Here is a 26,183-nt window from a genome sequence, read left to right on the forward strand (position 1 = left end):
AAGAGGGGAGAGGGTAGTGGGGGTGGGGGCACGTTAAGCTTCCTAGCACCATCAGCAGCAGAAACAACACATACCCAACCAGTGAGATCATCACCCACTCCATCTCTCACGGCAATGGCTGTGAAACGCGGGGGGCTCGTCAAGCCTCCGAATGACCAGAGCCTTTCAGACTGGACAGAACATAGAATACAAACAAAGGCTTTCATTCATAAAAAAATAAACAGCCTCAAAGAAAACATTTCACATGTTTAACACAAGTGTTTTTATCACATCTCTGTTTTTGTTGCCTTCATCATTTTCAGTGTATTCTTTAGTGGGAGGGGGGATCTTGTTTCTGTGCCTCTAGCAGATGTTTTGCAGTGAGAGAGGAAGGAATGTGAGACTTCAAAGTGATAAGAAACCAAATACGTCTTTGGGGACAGGGCATTCTTTTTTGAGGGAAACCTGCTTAGAGTTTCTGCCAGGAGAATGGAGCTGTTTCTTCACCAGAACATGCAGAGTTTTGTTCTACAATTTGGTTTTAGAATTTCTAGTTCTAGAATTTTCTGTGTGCCTTATTACAAACCAGCAGAATGTAGAGCTGGGGCTGGATTCACGAAAGCCTTCTTAAGAAAAAACTTGCGAAGGACAAACATTAAGAAGTTCATAAGAATGGGCCTCATTCATCAATATCTTCCTAAGCTCCTAAATTTGTTCTTGAGGAAGGTCCTAAGAAAATGTCTAGGTCAGATTCATGACGCGTTCCTAAACCACAGAATTGTTCACATGTTTGTGCTCTTGAGTGTGTGTAGATTCTGTTCTTAAATTCTCTTAAGATAATCTTAATTATTTTCTCACATTTTTTAAAGAAAATCTTTATTGTTTTCTTATGTATGCTCTGTTGCATTTTGCCGTGGACCATAAACAATGTGAGATACATTTTGTATTTGTATTAACTGTTTTGTCCGTTATTTAGTTTAATCCATTTAAAGGACAGCAAATTATGGAAAAACATCAAACCCAGTGTATGATAATTGTGGGGTGATGGAAGAGGACGGGCAGTAGTAGCAGAGGCTGTGTGCATTTTAAATTTAGACGCTTACCATGTTAACCCTTACAGCCTAAGACAAGTATGAGGCTATCGTGAGGTTAAGTAAACATTTAAGAACGTAATATTTTCAAGAATACCACTTGTTCTTAGAACGATTCTTGAGAAAATAGTTAAGAAAAGAAAACACAACATTCTATGCTATAAAACAAAGGTGCCAGAAATGGTTCATTGTGTGATGCCATAGAATTCATTTTGGTTCCCTAAAGAACCATTTTTGTAAGACAGATGTGTGATCATGAGGAACCTTTTCAAAGTTTAAAGACCCTCCACATAATGTAAGATTACAGAAGGATCCCTTAAATTGGCAAAGTGAGTGTGAAAATTTTTTTTTTTCACACTCACACATCTCATTTACAGACATTATCCTTTAAAGAACTAAACTGGTTATTCTATGGCTTTGCCCCACCCATCAAAGATCGCTTTGGTAGTACTATATAGAACCCATGTTGCTAAGAGTGTACCAGTCTAATTGGAGACACTTGTTGGTTGGTACATTACTACAATTACTTAGTATTTCTCATATATCTATCTCTGCAAAAAATAAACTTTAAAAAATAAAAAATAAAAGGATCATAAAAGGAAGCATGAGTTCGGGTTACTTCTTCATTCTTCTATTTATGACACTGATACACTTTCCACGAGTTGCTGCGTGGGAAGAAAGATCAAATTCCTTCTGATGCAGTGTAATGTTTAACTAGCTTTATTCATTCACAATCGTTTCTGATGAACCGCCTCAAGGCAGTGTATAGTTAATGTCTAGCTGCTGTTGAAACAAAATCTCATTTCTCCAATTTTTTTTTATTGTTTTACTTAATTTAAAACTCCAGCTACCGTTTACACTGTGTCAAAATTTAATGACAAATGGACCAAAGGAAACAGTCCAGATTGACTTTGAATGAAATCTTGTTACATTGACTTACATTTAAATTTAATGCATTTTATCTTCCTCTGTTAAGATACCTTTTTAGAGATAAGAGGTTTTGTTTTGTTAAATTCTTAAGCAGTGAAGCACTGTCTAGCCATGATATCAGCCAGTGAATCTTTGTCTCAGATGTAGGCCTATGGTTTCTTGGCACATGCACGTGTAGCTCAGAATATGTATGGTATAGAGTGAAGTTAGGAAGCAGTGTGCTGTTAAAACCACCTATAAATGAAACACAATTCTTCTGAATTAAACAAGCTGATCTTGAGTGTCGTGCAATGTGTGTAAACTACAGTATGTGTTGTTTACTTTCAGTTTTCAAATGATTGTGAGTGTGTAAATGATAATAGAAAAAAAAGTTTATCCAGCCACACACTGCAGCCTTGTTTTAGACAAGGCCTCTCTGTCAGCAGAGCACATTCTTTAAAACAAAGGCTGGAATTATACTTAATGCATTACTACAGCTGAGGCAAAACTGTCCCTTTATTTCATGGGGAATTCTGATGGTAAAACAGAGCATACACACCAATTTTTATTGACATGTTCCCAGTTCTTTTGGGTTTGAAGAATCATTTTATAACACACATATCATCTTCGCGACTGAAACACCTCATTCCACTTTGGATTCCTCAACTCTGAGTAGACATTTTGTTCTGGGAGGGGCTTATTGTTGGAACCTTTAATGTTACATGGGTGTATTTAAAGGCTTTATCTAAATCATCATTGAATTTCTTCTTTTCACTTTACCCGAGTTCCCCTTGAATTTCTCTAACAGTTTAGGACCTGTAATTCTTCATCAGTTTCCTAATAGGTGGGGGAGTCCCTGCCTTATGCGACCAGTAGCTGATTTTGGTGTTTTCGTTTTCGTTTCTGAAGAGGAATACATAAAAAACAATGATAGGCTGAATTTTTTTTGAGGAATATAGTTCACTTCAGTGATTGACAAGCTAAATGTTGTTGAATCCTGGCAACGTCTCTTCTCATTTTCTTTTACTGCTCTTTTAAGTATGCTACCACACTGCCATTGACCAAGAAGTCCTGCTTAGTAGCATTCTTCAAAATTTTTTCAAACATCCAAAGCATTATATGCATTTGCTGGTGGCACGGTATTTACAGCATGTAGACATTCCTGAGGAAACATGTGAGTTTGTGGATGGTGATGCAGATATATAATCATAAGTTAACTGAAGTCCAGTACACAGTATAGAAAACATACTTATTGCAATCATCAGACCTATTTTTGCAAAACTATTTAGGCATAATTTTCTGCAAAACTCTGGAAGCTTCCAGAAGAAGGACCTAACACTAAAAGGGACAGCATAGGGTTACTCAAAAGGCCCATATCATGGAAAGCCAAATTTTCATGTTTTGAAATAAAAGGTGCAAAAAAATATTGTTCATGTTTCAGAACATTCACTGCCCAGACCATACAGTCCATATATGGGAACAAGCTGCAAAAACAGCCTGTTTTGAGTCAAACCACTGCCACTCAAACCATGAGTGGAGATATAAATACATTTTCACTCAAACCAAAAGTGAAAATATAAATGCATTGTGACTAAAGCTAATGCATTTGCACTGCTGGGTTCAGTCCACCGCAGTTTTGCTCTGCCTTTTCACATTGAAGTGTTTCAGCCCAGACTGCTTTTTGAATAAGGCAAAATACAGAGTAGCCAATCAAAACACAGATCATTTACATATACCAGTCCCAGAGACACAGTACCAAATTCTATTCACAGTACCAAATTCTATTCATTCTAAAGGATAAATAGAGACTGGAAAATGATCATGTAAATCGGTTAAATTAATTAAATCAAAGGGGAATTCCACCTCTTTTTTCAAAATTTTTGCAAAATAAAATGATTTTGCCTTATAAACAAAGTCATTCAGAGTGGTTTGATGTGTGCTGTTCTAGAGAAACTTACAGAATCAGAATTGTTCACAGTGTTGGTGATAGGAACCAGACATCTGAAGCATTCAAATACCTAAAAACTCTCATAGACAGTGTATAAATACATTGCCTAATGTCTGAGACTTTTTTTTTTTTTTTGCATCTGCATGCAGGGTGTTGTAAGCCAAATTAGTACCCAAAGAAAACTTTTTTATCATTACTTCACGATTATCAACATTATAAAAAAGCTCAGAGGACGTGTAGGTTCATTGGTCATTTTGAGTAGTAAATAAAATGGCTATATTTGCATCGTAAACATTGTGACCCCTGGTTCCTATCACCACCACTGTCAAGGAAATCTGTCAGTACCAGTAATTTCACACCATATCAAACCTGTCTGTATGACTTTGTTTACATCTCAAAGATTGCACTGTGCAAAGATTTCGATTCCTTTTTCATACAGTAACTGAAAGTCAATAAACTATAAACAAATCAGATATTTAATACAGCTAGTTTTGATACATAAACACTCACAAATAAAGCGACGTGGAGCCCAGTTGTGACACGTAACACAAGACGCAATGTAGGGTATGGCTCCTCTAAGTTTACTTTCGCTTAGAGCTCTGTCTCCCCCTGGTGGCCGAGAAGCGAAATTACTCACGGCTCCATTAGTTGGGTCTGAACAAGACCATACCCATCGATTGTGCTTTTTTATGCGTATTAGTGAGTCATTTCGTTGTCATTTACGGAATAGTGTTACATGTAGTTCAGTTTTCTTTCACCCAACACATGTATTATTGTCTGTGATTCTCTCTCCTCAGAGTGGGCTGTGTACGCGCCAGAAACAGATAATCCATTAACCTGCTAAACAATTTGCTCTTCAGTCGTGCACATCAGACTCGAGGTTTCAGTTCATGTAACCTCGAAACGGACCGTTCTGCCGGTTTGGTCTAATTCCGTGTCTTCCGAGGAAGGAAAAAAATGAGCCTGGCTTTCTGTCGCGCTCCCCGGAAAAACGCGGGGAGCCGCATGTCCAAACTGCTGGATGCAGAAGAAGAGGACGAGTTCTACAAGACCACCTATGGAGGCTTCAATGACGTGAGGGGCCTCGTTTTCAGGCTAGCACATAATTGTTAGGTGTCCTGCTGTCAACTGGAAATAGTGAATCTGTGCAAAGTGTGTTCAGTACAGTAGCCTGCAGCACATTAAACCTGTAGTCTCAGAGCTAAAGACACACTGCAGGTGTAGAACTTGTAGAAGTACTGATAGAACTGGCCTGGCTGCTGTCCGTTCAGTACAACGAACGTCTGAAAAAATCAATTCGTAATAGGTTATTGCATTTATGTTTTGGGAATCATGTCTATGGATACATTATATGTCCAAAAGTTTGTAGACAGCTGTTCTTCTTCTGAAATCAGGGATGTTGACAATGAGTTTGTCCCTTTCTGCTGCGGGAACAGCGTGCACTCCCCTGGGAAGACTTGTTGGGACATTAATGTGAGGATTTGATTGCTTTTAGCATCAAGAGTGAGGTCAGATGTGGATGTTAGTTGGTTAGTTTTGCATCACAAACAGCACTCTTAACTTATCCCAAATACATTGGATGGTGATCCATCAGAGAACAGAGTTCCAATGCTCCACAGTCCGGTCCCAGGGGAATTTATACCCCTCTAGCTGATGCTTGGGATTGGACATTGTGACCTTAGGTCCATGAGTGGCTGCTCCAGAGCGTCCTGTTCTATTAGCAGTGCTTTTCTATAAAGATCATACAAGCTGTGTGTGCACAGTTGAACACCTGTGTCAGCAGTGAGTGCACTTTAAAGTAGCTAAATTCACCTGTTAGAATTGGTGTCTGGATACTTTTGGACATACACTGTATTGCCAAAAGTATTCACTCACCCATCCAAATCATTGAATTCACGTGTTCCAATCACTTCAATGGCCACAGGTGTATAAAACCAAGCACCTAGGCATGCAGACTGCTTCTACAAACATTTGTGAAAGAATGGGTCGCTCTCAGGAGTGAGAGCGTGGTACCGTGATAGGATGCCACCTGTGCAACAAGTCCAGTCGTGAAATTTCTTCGCTACTAAATATTCCACAGTCAGTGGTATTATAACAAAGTGGAAGTGATTGGGAATGACAGCAACTCAGCCATGAAGTGGTAGGCCACGTAAAATGACAGAGCGGAGTCAGCGGATGCTGAGGCGCATAGTGCGCAGTGGTCGCCAACTTTCTGCAGAGTCAATCGCTACAGACCTCCAAACTTCATGTGGTCTTCAGATTAGCTCAAGAACAGTGCACAGAGAGCTTCATGGAATGGGCTTCCATGGCCGAGCAGCTGCATCCAAGCCTTACATCACCAGGTGCAATGCAAAGCGTCAAATGCAGTGGTGTAAAGCGCCGCCACTGGACTCTAGAGCAGTGGAGACGTGTTATCCAGAGTGATGAATCACGCTTCTCTGTCTGGCAATCCGATGGACGAGTCTAGGTTTGGTGGTTACCAGGAGAACGGTACTTGTCTGACTGCATTGTGCCTGTTGTAAAGTTTGCTGGAGGGGGCATTATGGTGTGGGGGTTGTTTTTCAATTTCATGCTCCCAACGTTGTGGGAACAGTTTGTGGATGACCCCTTCCTTTTCCAACATGACTGTGCACCAGTGCACAAAGCAAGGTCCATAAAGACATGGATGAGCGAGTCTGGTGTGGAAGAACTTGACTGGCCTGCACAGAGTCTTGACCTCAACCCGATAGAACACCTTTGGGATGAATTAGAGCAGAGACTGCGAGCCAGGCCTTCTCATCCAACTTCAGTGTCTGACCTCACAAATGCGCTTCTGGAAGAATGGTCATAAATTTCCATAAACACACTCCTAAACCTTGTGGACAGCCTTCCCAGAGGAGTTGAAGCTGTTATAGCTGCAGAGGGTGGGCCAACATCATATTAAACCCTATGGATTAAGAATTGGATGTCACTCAAGTTCATATGCGTGTGAAGGCAGACGGGCGAGAACTTTTGGCAATATAGTGTATATAGAATAAGAGCAATACATTTCATATAAAGTTTGTCATATGTGATTGCTGTAGGAGTCTGGAGATGATGAGTACAAAGGAGACCTTTCAGACACAGAGGATGAGGTGGACAGTGACTTTGATATCGATGAGGGAGAAGAACCTGACAGCGAGCAGGAGGAAGATGGACCTCGAAGGAAGAGCAGAGTTGTTACCAAGGCCTACAAGGTGTTGTGTACTTAACACATTGATTCAATCTTCTCTGAGCTCTAGTTTGCTGTGTAAATTCTGGTGTAAATTATATATATGATACAGTGCGTAAGTACAGGTTATTAGTTCAGTTTATTTCCTGTTCTCTCCACCTAATTGCTTATGTTTGGTCAGGAGCCCATTAAAGCTGTGAAACCTAAGCCTAAGCCAAAGAAGCTGAGTGAGCTGCCCAGGAGAGCAGACAAGATCAAGACTGAGAAGCACAAAACTCTCGAGCTCCAGGAAGACATCAGTAAGAGTGAGACTCCGTCTGCTTTTTTACCACAGAATACTTCATATGAATACTTCATACTTCATAAGATCATTTCAGAAGCCAAGTGCTAGGAAAGCTGGGTAAAACTTTACTTGAACACTGCTGAACAATGTTGAGATAATTGTGCCATAAACACGTCATGGCAAATGTCATGTGCTGTTATTAGTCATCATGACAGATCATGTCCAGTAATATAATGGTACAGTAATGTATGTTTCCATTACCATTAACTGCCATTACAGATGTCAAAATGTTTGATGTCACAACATCTAACTAGATTACACAACTTATGACAGCATATGACATCTGACATGACATGTTTATGTCATGGTCATGTCAGTGTTATGTAGCAGTGCTTAAGTAAAGTGTTACCACAAGTTGTATGAACATTACAAAGGAAAAAAGTGTTCTTCAAGGAGTCATTAGTTATATCTAGAAGATCACATTACCTATTATTGTTGAAGGCATACACATCACGTTTGACTAGATGAAAGCTTGTTGATGAGGGTGGGTTTTTCATGTGGGTCAAGGAAAGTTTAAGAAGAAAAGAGGAACAGGTCAAGGTTAGATGTAATGTCACGCTTTCAAGCAGCAGTCTGTCTACAGACCAAAAACAACTGTGATGGCAAAAGTAAGTCAGATATGTGACATGGTGCAGTGTTTCTATCTCAGACAGGAAGTCTGTGCGGCAATCCACTACCGAGCACACACGGCTAACCTACCTGCGACTACAGGAGAGGCAGGTGGCTCCTCGTCGCAGGAAGGGCACTCGCCATGAGCGTCCTCTGACTCAGGCAGAACTTCTAGCCGAGGCCAAGGTCACAGCAGAGATTAACTTGCGCTCACTGGGTGAGAAGGACACACACATCAGTAATTTACGGAGCGGTTTATTGTAGTGTTACACTAGAAGTGAGACTGTATGATCATTTTAATGTAATGTTCATTTCTAATGCAATGCTGCGATTCTCTGAGTTGTCTTTGTGTTACTTAGAAGTCTAAAGCATGGCTATTCAACTCCCATCCTAGAGGGCTGGTGCCCAGCAGACTTTGGTGATTTTTCTGCTCAAACACACCTCCCAACGCCTCTCTTAATTGCCAGCTTTGTGTTTGAGTAAGGGAGTTACCAAACTCTGCTAGACACAGGCCTTCCAGGCCTGGTCTTATACCTCTAATCCACAATTATTATTGTTGTTGTGCAGTATATTTGATTTACATTACATAATCGTACATATACAAACTTTTTTTTCAGAATCAGAATCTTTATTCACCAAGTACCAGATGTACAAGAATTTCTCTTGTTGCAGGTGTCAATGTAAAATTAAGTCCAATGAAATAAATATAGAATAAGATATAAAATAGACAGTGCACAAACAGCCTGCAAGTTTTTGTTTGTTTTCGCATTATTTCTAGTAATGTAATCATTCACAGTGTAGCATGCTTTTCCTTGTCACTCAGTAGCATCTCCAGTCTGGCAAAATTAAGGCTTCACTTCTCTGATGAGTGTGAAATGTGCATCTTTTCAAACTTTTGACTGTGGAGCATTGACACCTGGAAACACTCCAGTTTATCTTCTAAGTATGCTGCCACAGAGTCATGTATATGTCTGAGAGGCATGTATGCCAAATGGGGAGAAAGGAACATTCTCTCTTTTTAAACCTATTTTTGAAGTCATTTACAAACTGATTTGTCTGATGAAGACATATTGAACTCCTCTTGTTTCTTGTTACTTGTTAAATGTAGAAAACTATGAGCGTCTGGAGGCAGATAAAAAGAAGCAAGTCCACAAAAAGCGCCAGTGTGTGGGCCCAGTCATCCGCTACCACTCTGTACTGATGCCTCTGGTGTCTGACCCCTCTTTCAAAGAAGAGAATGTGGATGTGGAGGGGTACGATTTTCTCTCAGCTTGTCTAATTACTGCTTTACTACTGGAATCTTTAATGTCTTTTGCAAATAAGTGATCCTGTTTAATCCTGACCATTTTATGCATCCTGGTCGTTTTATTCATTACGCAGATGTTATAAAACTGCAGATACATCCGTCTCTACACATTTGACAAACAAATCCCCTTTCAATGCACTATGTCATAGTACACATGTTCCATGACCACAGTGAGTAAACATCGACTGCCAAACTTTGCGTCTTCCTCTAAGTTCAACAGTCAACAACACTGCAAAATATTTGAGGGGGCAACTGTCTTTTGCATAAACAGGAAAAACCAGACAGAACTGCCAAGAGTAAAGGCACATGTTTGAAATCTTATCAGGATGCAGTCTAGGTATGAGTTTCATGTAGTGTACATGGAGTCTGTTATGTTAAAAGACACAGTTATTAACTTGCCACTCTAACCTTTTATAGGTTGGACCAGGACCCCCAGCAGTCTCATCCTGGCTCTGGAGCTGGAGCTGCAGTGTTGTCCCAGTCCGAGGCAACCCTCTCTGGCCAACCAGTGTCCATCTCTGCTCCCCCACCACCAGGAGGTGGCAGGTGCTCTCGCACCTACATCACCTTCAGTGATGAGGACACCTTCCAGTCCTTCTTTCCTAAGGCCTCCGCCCCACGCGTCCCTGTCAAAGAAGTGTGCCCAGTCACTCACAAACCAGCCCTGTACCGCGACCCTATCACAGACATTCCATATGCCAACCTGAGAGCCTTCAAGATTATCCGTGAAGCCTATAAGAAGTATGTGGCAGCGCATGGCCTGCCATGCCCCGGCACTACTCTTCCAGCAGAGCCCACTGCCAAGAGCCTGCGGCAGAAGATTGTTATCAAACAAGGCATATGAGGATACATGTATGGAGAGAGAGGTATCAGAAAAAAACAAGGAAAAGCTGAATTTTTCTGAGACTTAATATACTTGCCCTATTTTTCCTGCAGCCACAAACTAATCATTAGTTAAGAAAGTACATTTCATGTTTACAAACATCATTTTAAGTATAATTTGAACTGCAGTGAACCCATGAAAGGTTGGACGGGAGGGAATAGATTTTTTTAACCTGTCATTCAGGTAAGTCCACAATGAGCTGCAGGCTGTCACTTCAGTCTCTGTCACATATTTCAAAATCACAGACTTTTTAGCTGCCTGGGAACCATGCACTAATGCACCACTACTTGTTGAATGTTTCTTTGCAGATGCTGATTGTACCAATTCTGTCATAAAACTGTTAATAGTGTAGAATAGTACATGATTACAGTAAATACTGTGCATTATTCAGTGTTGTGTTGATGATTGTGAAATACTGTGCTGCACTTTAATGACATTAGTATGTTTTATGCTACTTATGTACAAAAGCTTAAATCATATTTCACAGTGCTCATTACTGCTGATAAAAACTTGAATGTGTTAAACAAAACTGATGATGTATTGCAATATTCATCAAATATCCCAGTGCTCTGCTGTTTTGCTTTAGTTTCTTATACTTGTGTTTTGTTTCTTTTTTTATTGTGTAATAAGATTTCCAAACCCAATTGAAGAACCCAACCTGAACATTCTGCCACTTTCAGCTTGCCCTTATACCCCCACTCATGCTGTATCCAAGGCCTCAGTGTAAGTATTTATGTCAGAATGTCAGATGGGTTAGTTTATTACATGTCTCCTACTTCAGATATCTTAAGCACACTCGTAAAATTCAAATTTCATTTGCCATATGTGACATATTTCTATATGAGTGAGCTAAAGTACCTAAAGTGTTAATGGTAACACTTTATTTTACAGTTTATACTGCATAAGGACATTTTATCTTACATAAGGACTTCTTAACACATACAAAAGCCCAGACGTATTTTTCAGTAGCAATACTTTGGATTTAGGACAAGCTTATGCCAGTATTCGCAAAAGGACGTAATATGTTTTATTATGTAAATGACATTGTGTTGAATGAGGGCCCTTAAACTACAGTGACTGACATTTGTTCCATTTATAACACCGGTCTGAAGCATCAGTTTACAGCAGTTCTTATCCAGGCCTCTGCCTTATAAGTTCCTCATAACAGTCTTATAAAAGAAATAAATGATAATCATCACTTTAGTTTAAATGCCCTTATGCCAGTATGATGTTATTTACTTTGTAAAATGTTTTGGGTCATCTAAAGCCATAAAAACTTAAGTCTTTTTTTAAAAAAAAATAAGTTATTTGTGTTATGAAGTCCTTGTGTAGGTAACCTTTAGATAAAGTTTCACAACATTGACTCCCTTTTGCAATGCAAAGTGCAATAGCAATATTACATTATTTAAGTCTTGGACCGCAAATTGATTCCAAACCTTTATTACTCCTGGTAAACATTTTGATAAGAAAGCAAGAAATTTACAATAAAATGTATTACTGAAGGGCACAGCAACTGTGATTAACTTTTTGGGTCACCGTGTGGAGCTGTAAAGTGTAATATATACTTTAGTTTGTAGTGTCATAATCTTAATGTAGCCCATAACAAAACTGTAACAAAGTCGTTTTCTTGGATTATTTTTGTTTTTGCATGCCCATTGATCTCAGACTGTAGGTTTCACTTCTGTGGTATGTGCATATTGTGTTATGTGCACATCATCACTGTCCTAACAAAACCTATTTATAGTCAAACGTTTGGACCATTCGATGTTGTTTTAATGATTATGATGTACCGTGTTGCACTTTGTTACTGCAATTTGTGCTATTTATGTACAAATGATAAAAAAATATATTTCATGTTTTCATATTTTATGTTTACTGCTGCTAACTATGATTTGTTAATGTATGAAACAAAAGTGATCATATATTGCAGTATGTATCAGAGATCCCAGTGCTCTGCAGTTTTGTTCTTTTGTCTTATCAAAGTGTTTTTCTGTTATTTAACAAGATTTCCAAACCCAAATGAAAGCTGAACAGAATATTTCAGAAGCCACATTCTGCCTGCCCTTATACCCCCACTCATGCTGTGTTCAAGGCCTCGGTGTAAGTATTTATGGGTTTAGGTCTTTACAGCTCAATGTCTTCAAATCTTAAGTACATACCACTTTCTAAATGCAAAAGTTTCATTTCAGATATTGTCACTGTAATTAGACCCTATAACACCATATTTAAATGCCAACTGTTGTTATATTAAAAGCAAACCTTTGACGTTTTTCATTAACAGATGTTAAGAATGTTTTTTCCCCTTTTTCCTTCTAAAGTTACCATTTCACTTCTACAGTCTATACATATCTGGTTTGTGTGTATTGTTGCTATTGTAACAAAATTTGGTTTGTGTACATATTTGGTTTGTGTGTATTGCTGCTATTGTAACAAAACCTTGAAACTTTTATACATACTAAACTTTTAGTAAGTTAATGTAACAAGAATTTATTCCAGGTAAATTGGTTCCATTGGTTGGTTCCACTTTATTTGGACAGCCCCCGATAGATTATCTTTAGATGTTTCAATTATTAACAAACTATTAAGTGAAACTTAATTTTCAGTAGTGTAAGCATCAGGGTTAAGATGAGTGCCATGTTTAGGCTTTGGATCATTGTGAGGATTAGGTTTAAGTTTTGGGGTAAGGTTAGCGTTAGGGTGTTAGGGCAACCCAAATGTTAAGAAGAGCCATTTTGTCCTTTCAACAAAAAACCAAACCACTTTGGGAGCCACAACATTTTATGTCCATTTTACCATCTTGGCTGTAAATATGTATGTGCTAATGTTCCTGTATAGGCCAAAAATAATACAGATGAAAACGAATTACTTTGCACTGCTTTAAGCTTAAGCTCAGCTATAGCTGCTCTTCTCGCATCTTCAGCAGGAAACGTTTCCGCAAAAATTTAATAGTTTCTTGTAAAATGTTTCTTAATGGTTGATTTTTTACAAGGCTGAAGTCAGCTCATTCTCCAGCTTCTCATTCAAAACTTTCCTGTTCCATCTTAAATGGTGCCAGAATGTAAATACTGCACCATTTAAGGTAAAACAGAAGAATTTGGACAAGAGGCTGGCGAAAGAGAAACTGACTTCAGCTTTGAAACTTTTTAGTGTTTGACAGTTTCTCGTTGCAGATGAAACATATCAGGAAACCAGCTGGAGTGATTATAAATGCAAATAAGTCCATTTGTCTCCAAATTGTCAATGTTTATATTAAATATCTCTCCTTCTTTAGCTACTAGCTAGGCGAGACTGTTGTCTGTGTTGCTATGGTGAGCAGCAGTCTGTGCGCCAGTCTTCAGAGTTAAAGGGTAAATTAGCAGTTATACATTAACTCCAGTGTTTAAGACCATTTATTGTTAAAACTGTGTTAGAACAATCAGCAGAGTTTTATTTTACTGCAGAGGAGAATTATTTTATTTTTACCTAAAAATCTAATTCTGCTGTGGAGCTGCAACAGGGCAGTAGAAAGAGCCGCATGTTGCCGACCCCTGGGTTAAGGTAAAGGGTAAAGGTGAATTTAATAGATATTTAATTGAATGTAAGTTAAATGCAAGGTAAACATCTGCAAGGCATCTACAGTGGGCTGTCTAAATAAAGTGTTACTGAAATGTTCACCAATGTTAAATGGCATAAACAAATGTTAAAAAAGAAAAATACGGGTTTGATGTGACAGCGACTATGTAAGTCCTAGTTAATCTAAATTAAAAGGAAAATCATACATTATAATGTCTCTGAAATGAAAAGCAAAAATACTTCAGAAATATCACTTTATTTCTAAAGGTACCCAATTTGACCACTAGAGGTTGCCATACCCACTGATGAGCAATTGGTCGCTCTCTCTCTCTCTCTTTCTCTCTCTCTCTCTCACACACACACACTCCCCCCCCCTCTCTCTCTCTCTTTTCAGTTCATGGTCACTCTTTTAAATCAAAAATAATGACATGCTGACCTCATGAAGTGTGTGCCAGCTAGTATCACTGTCTCAGCACTGCCCAGAATGTAGGAAAGTGAGAGTGGGAGGTGGGGGTGGAGAGAGAATACGGGGGTGGGAGACCATAGTTCTGCTCTCCGGTTCCAAAGGCTGGGTCATCCCTGCTGTAGGCTTTAGCACTGACTCTGAGTGCAGGTAAGTAGCAGACAACTTCTCACTATCACAGGAACTGTGCTTTCTTTAATGTGTGTGCGTGTGTGTGCATGTATGCCTGGGCTATACTGTTTACTGGAATGAGACTAACTGTGTTGTGTAAACACTGTACCAGCAGTTACAATCACCTCTGCAGTTACGTGATATATAAATGATATGTACCTCTATAAATGCTTTGACAGCATTTAATGTTATTATGAATTTGGTGCCACTGGATGCAGCCTTACAGTTTTTGCTTTTTGATGTGTGGTAGATGTGTGGTAGTAACTTTGCACTAAAGTATAGTGGTGTACTGTTAAGTTGAATTTTTTAAAATATGTATAGTGCATTATATTTTGCAGTGTAGAATGACTGAAGTAACCGTTCAGCTTTAGTCTGGTTGTTAAATTGTCAAATACAGCATGTTCTTCACCCTTCAGTCCAAGAGACCTGACTGGATTAAGCTGACTTTTAGGGCCTTGTAGAATTTGCATGGGATTCTTGTAGCTCATTTAGAAGCTTAATTAAGCCTAGTTAGACTTTTACACAATTTAGTGCAGTCATGTAGTTTTGAAATGCTTTTTTACACAGATCTCTCTTGGTTATTGGAGTTGAGTGAAAGCTGAACTGAGACTGGAAGTAGCTGACTTGTGAAGCTAAAATTAAGCTGGGGTTGATTTGGAATTTTACACTTGGACGGTGAGACCTGAAGGAGCTGACCCACAAATAGTGTGAAATCTTTTGTGTGATGGGTCAGCTGGAGAAGAACCTTGGTACTGGAGTAGAACAGTTCTGCATAAAACAGTTCTACATAGTGTTTAAAACATTTCTTGAAATATTCAAACATTATTTACCTCTACTTTAACTACATAATCTCTAAATGTCCTAACTCCAACATTATAAAATTCAGTTAAATAAATTTCTTCTTCAGAATATATTTTATTGTTAAAGACTTTGTACAACGCTGAACTTGAGGAGGAGGTTAGCTAATTGGTTAACTCCAGAGTGCTGCTGCCTGACCTTCGCTTAGAGCCCACCTGCAGTAGCCACCAGGGAGTTTTGGGTTTCCCAGCTGTACTTCATATAGGGCACTGAAGCAGCATGACTTCACTTTGCTTTTGAAGGGACATTTTAAACAGACACTTGCTGTAGTCGTATTAAATATTTAAATTTTGACTAATACGGAGAAAACGGCCGGTGGTGTTATATAGAAAACAGTTTTCCATTGAAGCTAATTTCTGTTTGGCATTTGTGATAACATTTGACCAAAAACTTGCATTAGTCCTGCTAAATGTTTTCATTTTTCATTTTTTTTAATAGACAAAAACTGGTCCAATACATGAAAATTGCATGGAAAATGTTGTCTCATTGTAAATTTCATACTAGTTATGACTCACGCTGAGTTGACTTTCCGTTCATTAGCTGCCATTGACACAGTTTTCTCTTCGGCATTTGCAAAAACGTAATTGGTGGATGGTCTGTAATTATTTTTATTGACGTCAACTCGAGACATTTAACACTTTGCTGTATGTTTATAGCGTGACTCTAGTAACATTGCACAAACAGGGGATGTCAATAGGCTGATCCTTGGAGATGTACCCAACAGAGTTGAGTTGCAAACTTAATCCAGGTCAACTGGCTCTAATATTTAGATGCTCCAGAAGCCCTCAATTAGCTTGTCATACGTGTTAGATAGAGGTTTTTGTAGGAGCATTGAGTTTTTGTAGGAGCATAGCTCTCCAGGTGCATAGTTGCAAATCATAAACTAACCTAATCTGCCTCTTGCAAAGACAATTATTTCACGATGTATGCACACAACATTAAGTACTGAGATGTATGGGTACAGTATATCCTTTCTTCGGTTGCGTGACTGAAATTCCTTATTGAAAGATCTCATTTAATACCCCTCAGAGCAAGCTGGTCAAACAGGTGTAACACAGTGCTTTGCCGTACCTTAATATTGTTTGGAGTGGGGCTGATGTGCCTTGGGAGCTCTGTAGACAGGTGCATGAAGCAGGTGGCTAGACATTCTTATTAGGGAAATGTGATGGACTCATAAAGATGTCAGATGGCCGGTGGCACTGAGGGCTGTATTCCTCAAGGAGATGACCTGGCTTACTCATATTTATAATTGTGTCTGCTATAAATCTTTAGTTTTGTCCTGGCTTCTGACAAAGCAGTGTTAAATGTGTCGAAAAGGCATTTCACATATGAACATTACTAACAGAAACAGTAAAAAGTTCTCATGTTTTAAAAGAAGTATTAATTAGTAAGTAACTAGTAAGTTTGTGTTCATAATAAGTAGCTTATTAAGCTTATTAAGTCTGTTGAGGAAAGTTGACTATTAATTTTTTGACTATTACAAGGAATAGCACTTATTCTGTATGTCCACTATGATTTCTGTCAGGCAGATAGAAGATCCGTTATGTCTCATAGACACCCTCAGTAATCTCACCAAATTGGGTTGTTTGGGTGTTGCTCTGTTGTTAATATCCTCTGTTTTTTCTGTATTTGAGACACTGGCTTAACAATTTAGAGCCATCTTGAACTGATATGCACCCTGATAACCCACATTCTCTCTCTCTCTTTTCAGAAGCAATTTGTTCATCCTTACCTCCCCCTATAAATGACATTCTGTAATGGATTGGGCTATATAACAATATTTATAGTTAATTGTTAAATTATGTACCAGTACACTATTCTGATCAGATTGTCAATACTTAAAGAAGTACTGACCAATTATATGTTTCATTACAAAGAGAGCATAATTAGTCATGCTTAGAGCACAATTTTAATGCACAATTAATGTTTATTTGCTGAATTTAGCATATTGGGGAAAAATAGAACATGAAATGTGACCTGACCTGTGTAAACATTATGGCAAAATTTATATAGCAATTAAATAGGAATTGTGCACTACAACTAGCAGAAAAATGCCATATTTAAGTTTTTTCTCACATAGAGGATGTGTTAAATTATTTTCACTTAGAAAATCACACATGTTCACACGTGCATATGCCTGTAAACATCAAGAATCAACAAAGTGTTTTCAGTGAGGTTTAGGCACTGTGTAAGAAGTGTCATCACTATGTGAGAGGACGCAGTTACATGAAAATGAGCCTCCTATGTCAGATTCAGCAACTCTGCCAAAATGGATCAAATGATCCGTGGTGTATATGAATATTATGATCTCATTTGGGCTTAAAATTGCTTCATTATGTAAGATCTGAAGCCTTATAATGCATGTTTAGGCCTATTTCAGCAAAATCTACACTGAAAATAAGTAGCACATTAAATTAAACATGTACATCAGTACAGTTATTGCCAAAAGTAAGTAACTGCTAAAAGGAACTGAAAGATGACATTATGTAATATATTTCGTGCATGTGTAAACATGTACATGTTAGAATCTTATTAATGCATTACTTTACTCAGTGAACTGAAAAAATTGTTCTTTGCATACACACCCAGGTGAAACTGATTATCAGTAAGCTAGACGTGCTGCTCCATTAATGCACCAAAAGCTTTGCACTTAGCATGAAGTCTGTAGTGCTTATGAAAGCTGAAGGTGCAGACAAGCTCTGGTACATTCGCTTGCATGGCTAATGTTTTGCTCCTAGACCCCAGTACAACTGGGCCAAATGCCGTTGTTTTTTAGGGTGTGGCAGTGTGAAACTGTGGATCTTCCTGGTGTTTCCTATCAGTCGTGCTCACCAGTGGGTGTGCAGCAGTGAGAGCAGTGTGGATGTGAATGTAAGCCTCTGATAAATGAGGGAACACCACTCTCTCTGCTCCTCACCACTGTAACTCAAAACTCAGGCCTGCCATTCTGAGACTAAGAATAGCAAAGATCTCTCTCTCTCTCTCTCTCTGCTCTGCAATGATAGCTGTGGACGGTCTTCTCTTCATATGTTCCATCCCGTATGTTCCAAATATTGTAGCCAGTGCTATGTGCTGTAATTGGAGTACGCTGTCATATGGAATCCTCCTCAGCATGCCGTAGCCTGAAAATCTGAAATGCTGGCTCTGTAATCAAATGCTAGTCCTGCCATGCTGATTCATTTGAGGAATATTTAAGTAATAAAAACAGTATTTTTTATTCGGAGAATGCTTGGTTTTTGTCTTTAGACATTCTGAAAAAACAAGCCTTTAACCCGCTGTGAATCACTGAGATCAAGTAAAAAAATGTGCCACTGTCATATCAAAACTTTTAAAAATATTTATACTGTGTTACAATTTCATGATGGATAGACAAATGGAAATGTTTCAATATGGTGCAAAAGTCAGACACCTCACTATATGCATTTAATTTCCAGCCAGAACTGCTGTTAAGTACAAGTTATTCATTTTTCAGCATCAGGAAAAAAAAAGATAGTTTTTTTTAGTTACACAGAACGCCCAAAAACTAAATATATGTTCTCATTTTTCAATATTTAGTGTGTCCAACCTTTGCCTTTATTACAGATTCCATTCTTTTCAAGAGACTTGCTTTTAGTTTTTCAAAGAAATCTGCAGGGATATTTTTCCACACCTCCAAAGTCGTAGAAGTTAGTGGCATTTTCTGCTTCTCTGAATAATCCCAAACACATTCAGTGATGTTGAGGTCTGGACTGGTCAGTCCATTGTTCTGAGAATACCAGTAGCTTCTTTGTTTGATTTAAAATTTCCTACATGGTGTCAGTTTCTTCCCTTATTGAGGGCTTATTGACAGTTACACATCCTTTCCGGCCCCTAGTGTTGAGTTGTCTTCTCACAGTGAATTGTTTGTTTTTTTTTTAGATCTGAAGCAAGAGTGGAGCTTGATTTTCTCTCAAAGATGAAAGCTTTAAGCACTGTTTATCAGGTGTTGACAGTTTTGGTGGTCTGTTTTCTCTGCATCTAATGATTGTTTGTACTCCGGTTTTGAAAGCTCATGTTTTCTTACTTATTTTCTTTCAACCTTTGCCTTTCTTATGTAAGTGGATTACCTTACATTTGATATCCTCCTGAAAAATAAGTAACTTGTAAGTAATGGCTGTTTTCATCAGAAATGTAATAATTTTTCTAAGAAAATATCTCATTTTTGCACAGTACTGTAAATTAAAGAACACTTTCTTTGTTTTTCTTATAGTTATTATTTCAGAAATGCAAGCTTTTGTTATGACAGTGATAACATACAATTTGTATAAGTGGAATGAATGTATTTGTAATTTGTAGAATGTATCTGAAACAGTTCTTTCTCTTGTCAGGGCTCTCTGTCTCTGGGCTGGTGGTGCGTGGTAGGAGTTAAATCAAGCAGCCAAGATGTCAAAGAGTGACCCTCGGGACATCGATGAGGATGCCATCCTCAGGGGCCTCAGTGCTGAGGAGCTGGAGCAGCTCGATTATGAGCTTCAGGAAATGGACCCTGAGGTAGAGAAGATATAGCTTATTAATCAGAATACCTTACCAGGCAACCCAAACCTGCTGCTCAACTTACACATTGAGAAGGAGGATTTTATATAATTACACAATTCAAAGGGTCAAAAAACACAAATTCAAACTCCACATCTAGATGTGAATTCAGAGTGAATGTACATTAAATAACAGCAACCAATTGGTTGGAAATATAAAACGCCAGCCCAATTTGAAATAAGCAGTATCCCTAATTGTTCATGTACCAGGCTAGATTGGTCCCAGAATAGTACAGTGTCAAGGAAAATGTATTTGATTTTTTGTATTATTAGCATTTATAGCCTTCAAAAATCACCATGGTCAAATGTCAGAAATTATTGCTTCCAGAACACCATCCTTCCTGCCGGCCTCCGTCAGCGCGATCAGACCAAGAAGAGTCCAACAGGGCCATTTGACCGCAATGCTCTGCTGGATTACCTGGAGAAACAGGCGTTGGAACACCAGGACAGGGAAGACCTGGTGCCCTTTACTGGAGAAAAGAAAGGTACTGCAGTTTGTGCCTTTGTAAAGTGGAAGCATAATGAAGAAATAATACAGTGGGGGGAGATGGATTTGAAACTGAATCTCTGTGTATCTATTTAGGGAAGAAATTCATCCCAAAGCCTGGATCAGGACAGATACCTATTGAGGAGCAGATCGAGCTGGAACCAGAGTTGGAAGAAGCCCTGAAAAACGCCACGGATGCTGAAATGTGTGACATTGCGGGTAGGTGGCATGACAAATTGCTCTGCAGTTTCTCCTTATACCTATTACCAGTGGCAAAACGTGCCTATTCAAGTTAGTTCAAGACATAAATGTGAAAACTCAACTCTGTTACTAATTTCCCCATGGGATTTCTAGTACTATGTTAGCACTGAGCTAATGGAGGTGCAGATGAACCTTTCCCATTATAGATTAAACATGTATATTTGACGTTTGTAAGGGTGTATTCAGGTTTCGTTCAGTTAAAACAGACCTTGGTGCAAGAGAGAATGCCACATGCAAATGCACAAAAAAAAACACCAAACATGGACCAAACACAGAATGAGCCATTGTTTTTTTCTACATACATTCTTTGTACATGCAGCAGACACTGTTCTAAAGCTGTTTTTAAAATTGTTTGAAATTCCATATACTTTGTATGGTGGAGTTTTGCAGTAACTCTTTCAGTAAAGAGCCCTATCATAGAGATGTCACCTCTGTTTTCCATTTCCAACATCTGATTAAAACCTGGTTAGACTACTACTCGTATTCACAATCAGTGACATATGTAGGCCAGTAGGCCTAGAGTGATGTTGTTTTTCTCACAAAATTGATCCCACGATGTAAATCAAAACATGATTGGTTTACTTTCCTAATTATGTTGGTACTTAATCCAAAGTGCAAGGTCTTCAGTTTTCTCTTGAAGGCCTAGCCAATGAGAGTGCTTGCTTGGCTGTATCTGCCTGGATACCACAGGACAAAGGCCCTAATTGGACAAGATTTTAACCCTTTTGTTTTCATCCAAAACTTAAAAATGAAGTAAAAAAAATATTACTACAACAATTGCTGAATGTAAATACAAGCATGATGTTTGTATTAAACATTTTACCTGCCCTCCCAGAAAATCCACTTTCACAGCTATAGTCTCTCACTCAAAGCCTCATCCGTCATGATAACATAAAATATGTAGTCACCAATAAAGATAGTGAATTGCTCTGGACCTAGATGGCAAAATATGAGCGTCCCTAGTGCAATCAGATCATTTTGAACAGGCTAAGATCTAACACTACATTAATCCTGCTCAATAACAGCAACTGCTATCCGCATATATACAGCACAGTTTTTTGAGAACACATCCTAACATTTCACCATGGCCTACTTTTCACCTGTTTATATTTGGATGACTTTTAAAAGTATTTTTATGTGTGAAAAATGGTAGTCCTGGACTGGAGTATCACCATATGTGTCACCATGCATTACAGATGTGCCTGCCCCGGGGCCCTACCACACAGTATCTGATTCCCATAGCTCAGCAACTCACCAAAATAAGCTGGCAAAGGGCCACCGGGTTAGTATGAGCGCAGAAAGAGAGGGGAGGGGTTTGGAGAAGGAGGGTCGCTTAAGAGGCGTCTGGCAGGTTTGGGAAATGTTTTTATCTTATATTTATAATACATCTATTTTCTCATAAAACTATATGGAAAAAACAACAGAAAGTGTCCTTACACTGACCATTGTATACTTTAAGCTGCAGAGAGTGTTCAAATTTTCAACAATAAAATTTTCACAATTCTTCACTTTGCAATCTTTTATCTTGATATTTGTAGCCTCGCTTTCAAAAGCCGATACAGTAACACTATATTTCAGCAGGACAAGTATCGTGTGGAGATCATGTGCTGGCACGGCTGGCTGTCTCTGAGCTGTGTGGTGGTGGGTGACTTTTTGGAGCGGTTCGCTGGGTGCAGATTACCGTGATAGAGCCCTTCATTGAGAATACAGTTTTAACTCTGGATCGCATCCAGTTTGGGATTAAAGCTCCTTTACAGTTCCATCATTCTTCCGTTCGTGTTTTTGTCACTGAAATCCATGTTGACCAAGTTGACGCGCGACTAAGCCAGCTGGGGATGCTCATGCTTTTATAAAAACGCAGCCAGTCTTGTTATCTTTGTTCTTAATAGTGTTAGGGTCGTAACATTGTTATTGTGTGAGCGTAAGCCGTACTGTAAAGGCAGCTGTCCCTCTGTCTCCCTCACTCTACCCAAAAAGGCCTTTCCAGCTGATGAAGCCTCTCTAAACAGGGCTGGAGGCCAGAGCTGGTTTATAAGGAGCCTGGCCTCTTCCTGTTTCCCCCGTTATATCAAAACCAGGGTGCCTGGAGCTAAACAGCAAAAAATCAAAAGGTGAAATAATTTCTGATCATTTGCTCAGGACTTTAATTTTAGAAAGTAGAAGGGTGTATTTCACACAAAAAACAAAGAAAACTTATCTGTATGTTTCCTTTTTTCTACAACAAATGGATTTTGGGCAGCAGGATGCTAGCATTGTTGCTACTGAGTGCTGATTGGTTTGCGAGCAGAGCAGCTCATTGGCTGTTTGCACACACTGATCCATGAATGCACATGAGGCGTTGTTTTAAACTCATATAACTCAAGTTCAAAAGCTCTTAAAAATAGAACAGTGATGTAAAAATATTCTATGCAGTTCTGTTTTCAGGAAATAAATGTATTATTTTATATTTAAAAGTTTAAGCATTTATAAACTATGATTTTGCTTAAAGGCTCCATCTATTTATTTTGCACTCACTCAGGAGCGCCCTCTAGTGGTTGAGAAACCAGGAAGACATTACAGAGTGGTAATAGACCACTGTAGTCATGCGCCATTCTGTAGTCTGTGTTATTCCCATATTAGGAACTCCGGGTCTAAGCCTGATTTCTCTATGGCCAGAATGAAAGGGATTTTCTGAAATTTGCCTCTATCACACCCTGTGGTAAATAACACTGTTCAGAACCTGATATGATCTGTTCTGTGTATATTTTTCTCCCAAATATCGCTGCATCCTCTGAATTATGAGGTTGTTAAAGAGCCTTAATACTAATATTGCTACATGCAAGCTAAAGCTACTGCGCATCAATTTGATGTCACTAAGCTACACAAAGTGAGGTAGGCTTTGGCGGTGTTCTTGCGAGTTATGATACCTTATCGAAATGTCCTACAGTGTTGCATATTTATAGGCATGCCTGTAAATAAAACCTCTAAGTAGGATATTTCAATAGCCTAAAACTCCTTATCAAAAATTACTTCCAGTGTTAAAACTACAAGGCTGACTTTAGATTCTTTTTCAAGTTTTTCCGTTCCACCTTAAATGGTGCAGCGGTTGTGGTTAGCTATGACAAACATTAGAAAATGGGACAAAACAATACTGACTTGTTGGTTCTGTGAAACAGCAAAAATAAGTTAATTTTACTCAGCTGTGAAAGCAGAAATAGAGGAACCTGCTCATATCATGGCCTTCAATTCTTCGTGAAGCTGAAGTCAGCTTCTTTTTCGAAAACTCTTTCAAAAACTCGAAATTCTTCTCATAGAGAAACTCCTTTTAAACCTGGAGTTCCTTATATGGGTATAAGAGCATGGTGCCGACTACAGAATAACGACATGATGACAGTGGTCTGTTCTCCTCCCAAGTTCTCTGTGGAGGCTTATGAGAGACTTTGTTTTGCAAAACACTGACACCTGGTGGTGATGATCAGTAACATGGGCAGTGGCCAGCCACTCTGCCCTACCTTTCATCACTGGAGCTCACTGAACTTTAGCTAAAATCATCTGTGTTTGTTCTGAAATCTTTGTCCTTTTTCATTTTTTTACAGTATTATTAAGTATATTACATTTTACTACAAGCAATCTGCGCCTCGACTTTCAAATATGGATTTTTCTCCAATGAAATCTAACCTGTACTTTAACATATTTTATGTGTGTCTTTGCAGCTATCCTGGGAATGTACACACTAATGAGCAACAAGCAGTACTATGATGCCCTGGATACATTTGGCAGGATTGCCAATACAGAAGGCATCAACAGTATGTCCTTATCTCACATTGTTTGATATTTATTAAGATTGCATCATTTCACAACTTCAGCATTCCTCAATAATAACCCAGGGTGTCTGTGTTTCTGTAGGTGTGGTGAAGCCTGATGCGTATAAGATCTACCCTGATGAGCCTCCCAATGACACTGATGTTGAGGACACACTGCGCAGAATCCAGAAGAATGACAGCAGCCTGACAGAGGTCAACCTCAACAACATCCCGGTAATCTGAAAGCCAAAGACACAATGGTGTTACACTGCTTACTGATGCTTTTCCTGTTTTTATGCTTTGAAGTTATGGAACTCCTGTTTCAAGAAATTCATTAGGCACCTTCTCTTAGCAGCTTAAAGACACAGCTATTATTATTATTATTATTATTATTATTATTAGTTAGACTAATTCCATTTTTGAGCTGTTGATGTGTACTTGCTATTTCTTCAACCAAACTCTAATTAACTCTTCACAAAATGTCTTTTTGGGAAATATTTGGTCTAGAATGCTTTTTCGTTTTATCCTGTAGGACATTCCCATCCCAACTCTGAAAGAGATCTTCCATGCTATGAAGAGAAACACTCATGTACTGAGCCTGAGCATTGTTGCTACACGCAGTAACGATCCTGTGGCTCATGTGAGTACTGTTAGGTAACATTCCTAATACATACATAGACATGGCTTTCACCAACCAAGTCTTGCAAGGTTTGTCTCCTCATTGCCCATTTGGACAATTAGAGAAGTAAAATCACAACATGATCTATTGAAATGCATTCAGAAAAGAGCAAAACAGAAAGATTGGACAAATTTCTGAAACTGAAATTCATTCTTCTTCTACTGATCAGGCTATAGCAGAGATGTTAACAGAGAATACCACACTGCAGAGCCTGAACATCGAGTCTAACTTCATCACTGCAGAAGGAATGATGGCCATCATTAAAGCCCTGTCTGAAAACTCCACCCTTGCTGAAATCAAGATTGACAACCAGGTGAATCACTGAAACACTTTTTAAATCATTGCTGTGCACAGTGTCTTTATAACCTTATGTTGATCTGTAGTACAATGCTCATTACAGCACAGAATGCACATTCTTGGTTGTGTTACTTAAACATTTTAATCCTCATTGTACTCATATAGAGACAGAAGCTGGGAGACTCAGTGGAGATGGAAATTGCTTCTATGTTGGAGAACAATCCCAGCATCCTGAAGATAGGCTACCATTTCACCCAGCAGGGCCCTCGTGCTAGAGCAGCTATAGCCATCACCAGAAACAACGACTACTGTGAGTATGATTAGTATTCTGAAAACTGGATTATTCATTTTTTCGCCAATTCTCATGATGTTTTCTACAGTATTATCATAATACCAAATTGATTCTACTCATGTAAATGAAAAATGAAGCCTTTTTTAAGCAAGTAGTTAAATAAAAAATATGTACTGCTTGAAAATGTTATGTATCCTTTATTATGTTTTTCCATATCCAGTCCGCCAGCAGAGGGTAAGCTGAGTCAAAGGCTGTGATGGTCTCCTTTGGAGCATTCATGACAGTCGAAATTGTGCCTTAACCATTCACCACCTCTCATTGTGGATATCATTGACTCCAGCCCTGCACTTATTTTTGTAGACACTGGATTTCATCAAGCCAAATGATTTCTGACTTAATAAAGATAATGTGCCTTCAATTTATCTGAGTTTGTAAACTTGTAAAAAGACACTATTTGATCATATCTTGAGTCATGGATTTTGCGAGATGGTGCTTCTAACAAAAAACAAGTTCTGTACATATTTTAAATAAAA

At 38.7% G+C, this 26,183-nt stretch overlaps 2 protein-coding genes across 7 annotated transcripts; both read left to right on the top strand.

Moving 5' to 3' along the window:
• Window positions 1–4,581: 4,581 nt before the first annotated feature.
• vps72b (vacuolar protein sorting 72 homolog b) lies at window positions 4,582–12,530 on the top strand. Of its 4 annotated transcripts, XR_005008027.1 has the most exons (9): window positions 4,582–4,626; window positions 4,725–5,001; window positions 6,990–7,142; window positions 7,299–7,422; window positions 8,110–8,286; window positions 9,178–9,322; window positions 9,793–10,241; window positions 10,889–10,981; window positions 12,264–12,530. XR_005008027.1 is itself a non-coding variant. In XM_036584308.1 (6 exons), the coding sequence occupies exons 1-6, from the start codon at window positions 4,885–4,887 to the stop codon at window positions 10,217–10,219; spliced, it is 1,143 nt and encodes a 380-aa protein (XP_036440201.1). In that variant the 5' UTR covers window positions 4,623–4,884; the 3' UTR covers window positions 10,220–10,253. The 4 variants fall into 4 exon arrangements, 1 of the variants encoding a protein (XP_036440201.1); XR_005008028.1 differs by having other exon boundaries at window positions 4,622–5,001; window positions 7,299–7,416; XR_005008026.1 differs by having other exon boundaries at window positions 4,623–5,001.
• Window positions 12,531–14,326: 1,796 nt separating this feature from the next.
• Window positions 14,327–26,113, top strand: tmod4 (tropomodulin 4 (muscle)). Of its 3 annotated transcripts, none has more exons than XM_036584327.1 (10): window positions 14,327–14,423; window positions 19,649–19,811; window positions 20,181–20,337; window positions 20,436–20,558; window positions 24,293–24,385; window positions 24,486–24,616; window positions 24,915–25,022; window positions 25,231–25,374; window positions 25,524–25,668; window positions 25,871–26,113. In XM_036584327.1, exons 2-10 carry the CDS (start codon window positions 19,704–19,706, stop codon window positions 25,891–25,893), a joined length of 1,032 nt encoding a protein of 343 aa, XP_036440220.1. In that variant the 5' UTR covers window positions 14,327–14,423; window positions 19,649–19,703; the 3' UTR covers window positions 25,894–26,113. The 3 variants fall into 3 exon arrangements, with proteins under 3 accessions (XP_036440220.1, XP_036440237.1, XP_036440229.1); XM_036584344.1 differs by lacking the exon at window positions 14,327–14,423 and adding an exon at window positions 15,101–15,119; XM_036584336.1 differs by lacking the exon at window positions 14,327–14,423 and adding an exon at window positions 19,405–19,423.
• Window positions 26,114–26,183: the final 70 nt, after the last annotated feature.

The sequence above is a fragment of the Colossoma macropomum genome, unplaced genomic scaffold, assembly GCF_904425465.1.
Source record: "Colossoma macropomum unplaced genomic scaffold, Colossoma_macropomum, whole genome shotgun sequence".
Lineage (NCBI taxonomy): Eukaryota > Metazoa > Chordata > Actinopteri > Characiformes > Serrasalmidae > Colossoma > Colossoma macropomum.

Excerpts from the sequence above, each read along its gene's own strand:
- tmod4 (XM_036584327.1), top strand. The coding sequence starts at position 19,704 with ATGTCAAAGAGTGACCCTCGGGACATCGATGAGGATGCCATCCTCAGG. Across the intron at positions 20,338-20,435 it reads CTTTACTGGAGAAAAGAAAG|GGAAGAAATTCATCCCAAAG; the intron begins GTACTGCAGTTT and ends GTATCTATTTAG. Across the intron at positions 24,386-24,485 it reads CAATACAGAAGGCATCAACA|GTGTGGTGAAGCCTGATGCG; the intron begins GTATGTCCTTAT and ends GTGTTTCTGTAG.
- vps72b (XM_036584308.1), top strand. The coding sequence starts at position 4,885 with ATGAGCCTGGCTTTCTGTCGCGCTCCCCGGAAAAACGCGGGGAGCCGC. Across the intron at positions 7,423-8,109 it reads CCAGGAAGACATCAGTAAGA|ACAGGAAGTCTGTGCGGCAA; the intron begins GTGAGACTCCGT and ends TTTCTATCTCAG. Across the intron at positions 8,287-9,177 it reads GATTAACTTGCGCTCACTGG|AAAACTATGAGCGTCTGGAG; the intron begins GTGAGAAGGACA and ends TGTTAAATGTAG.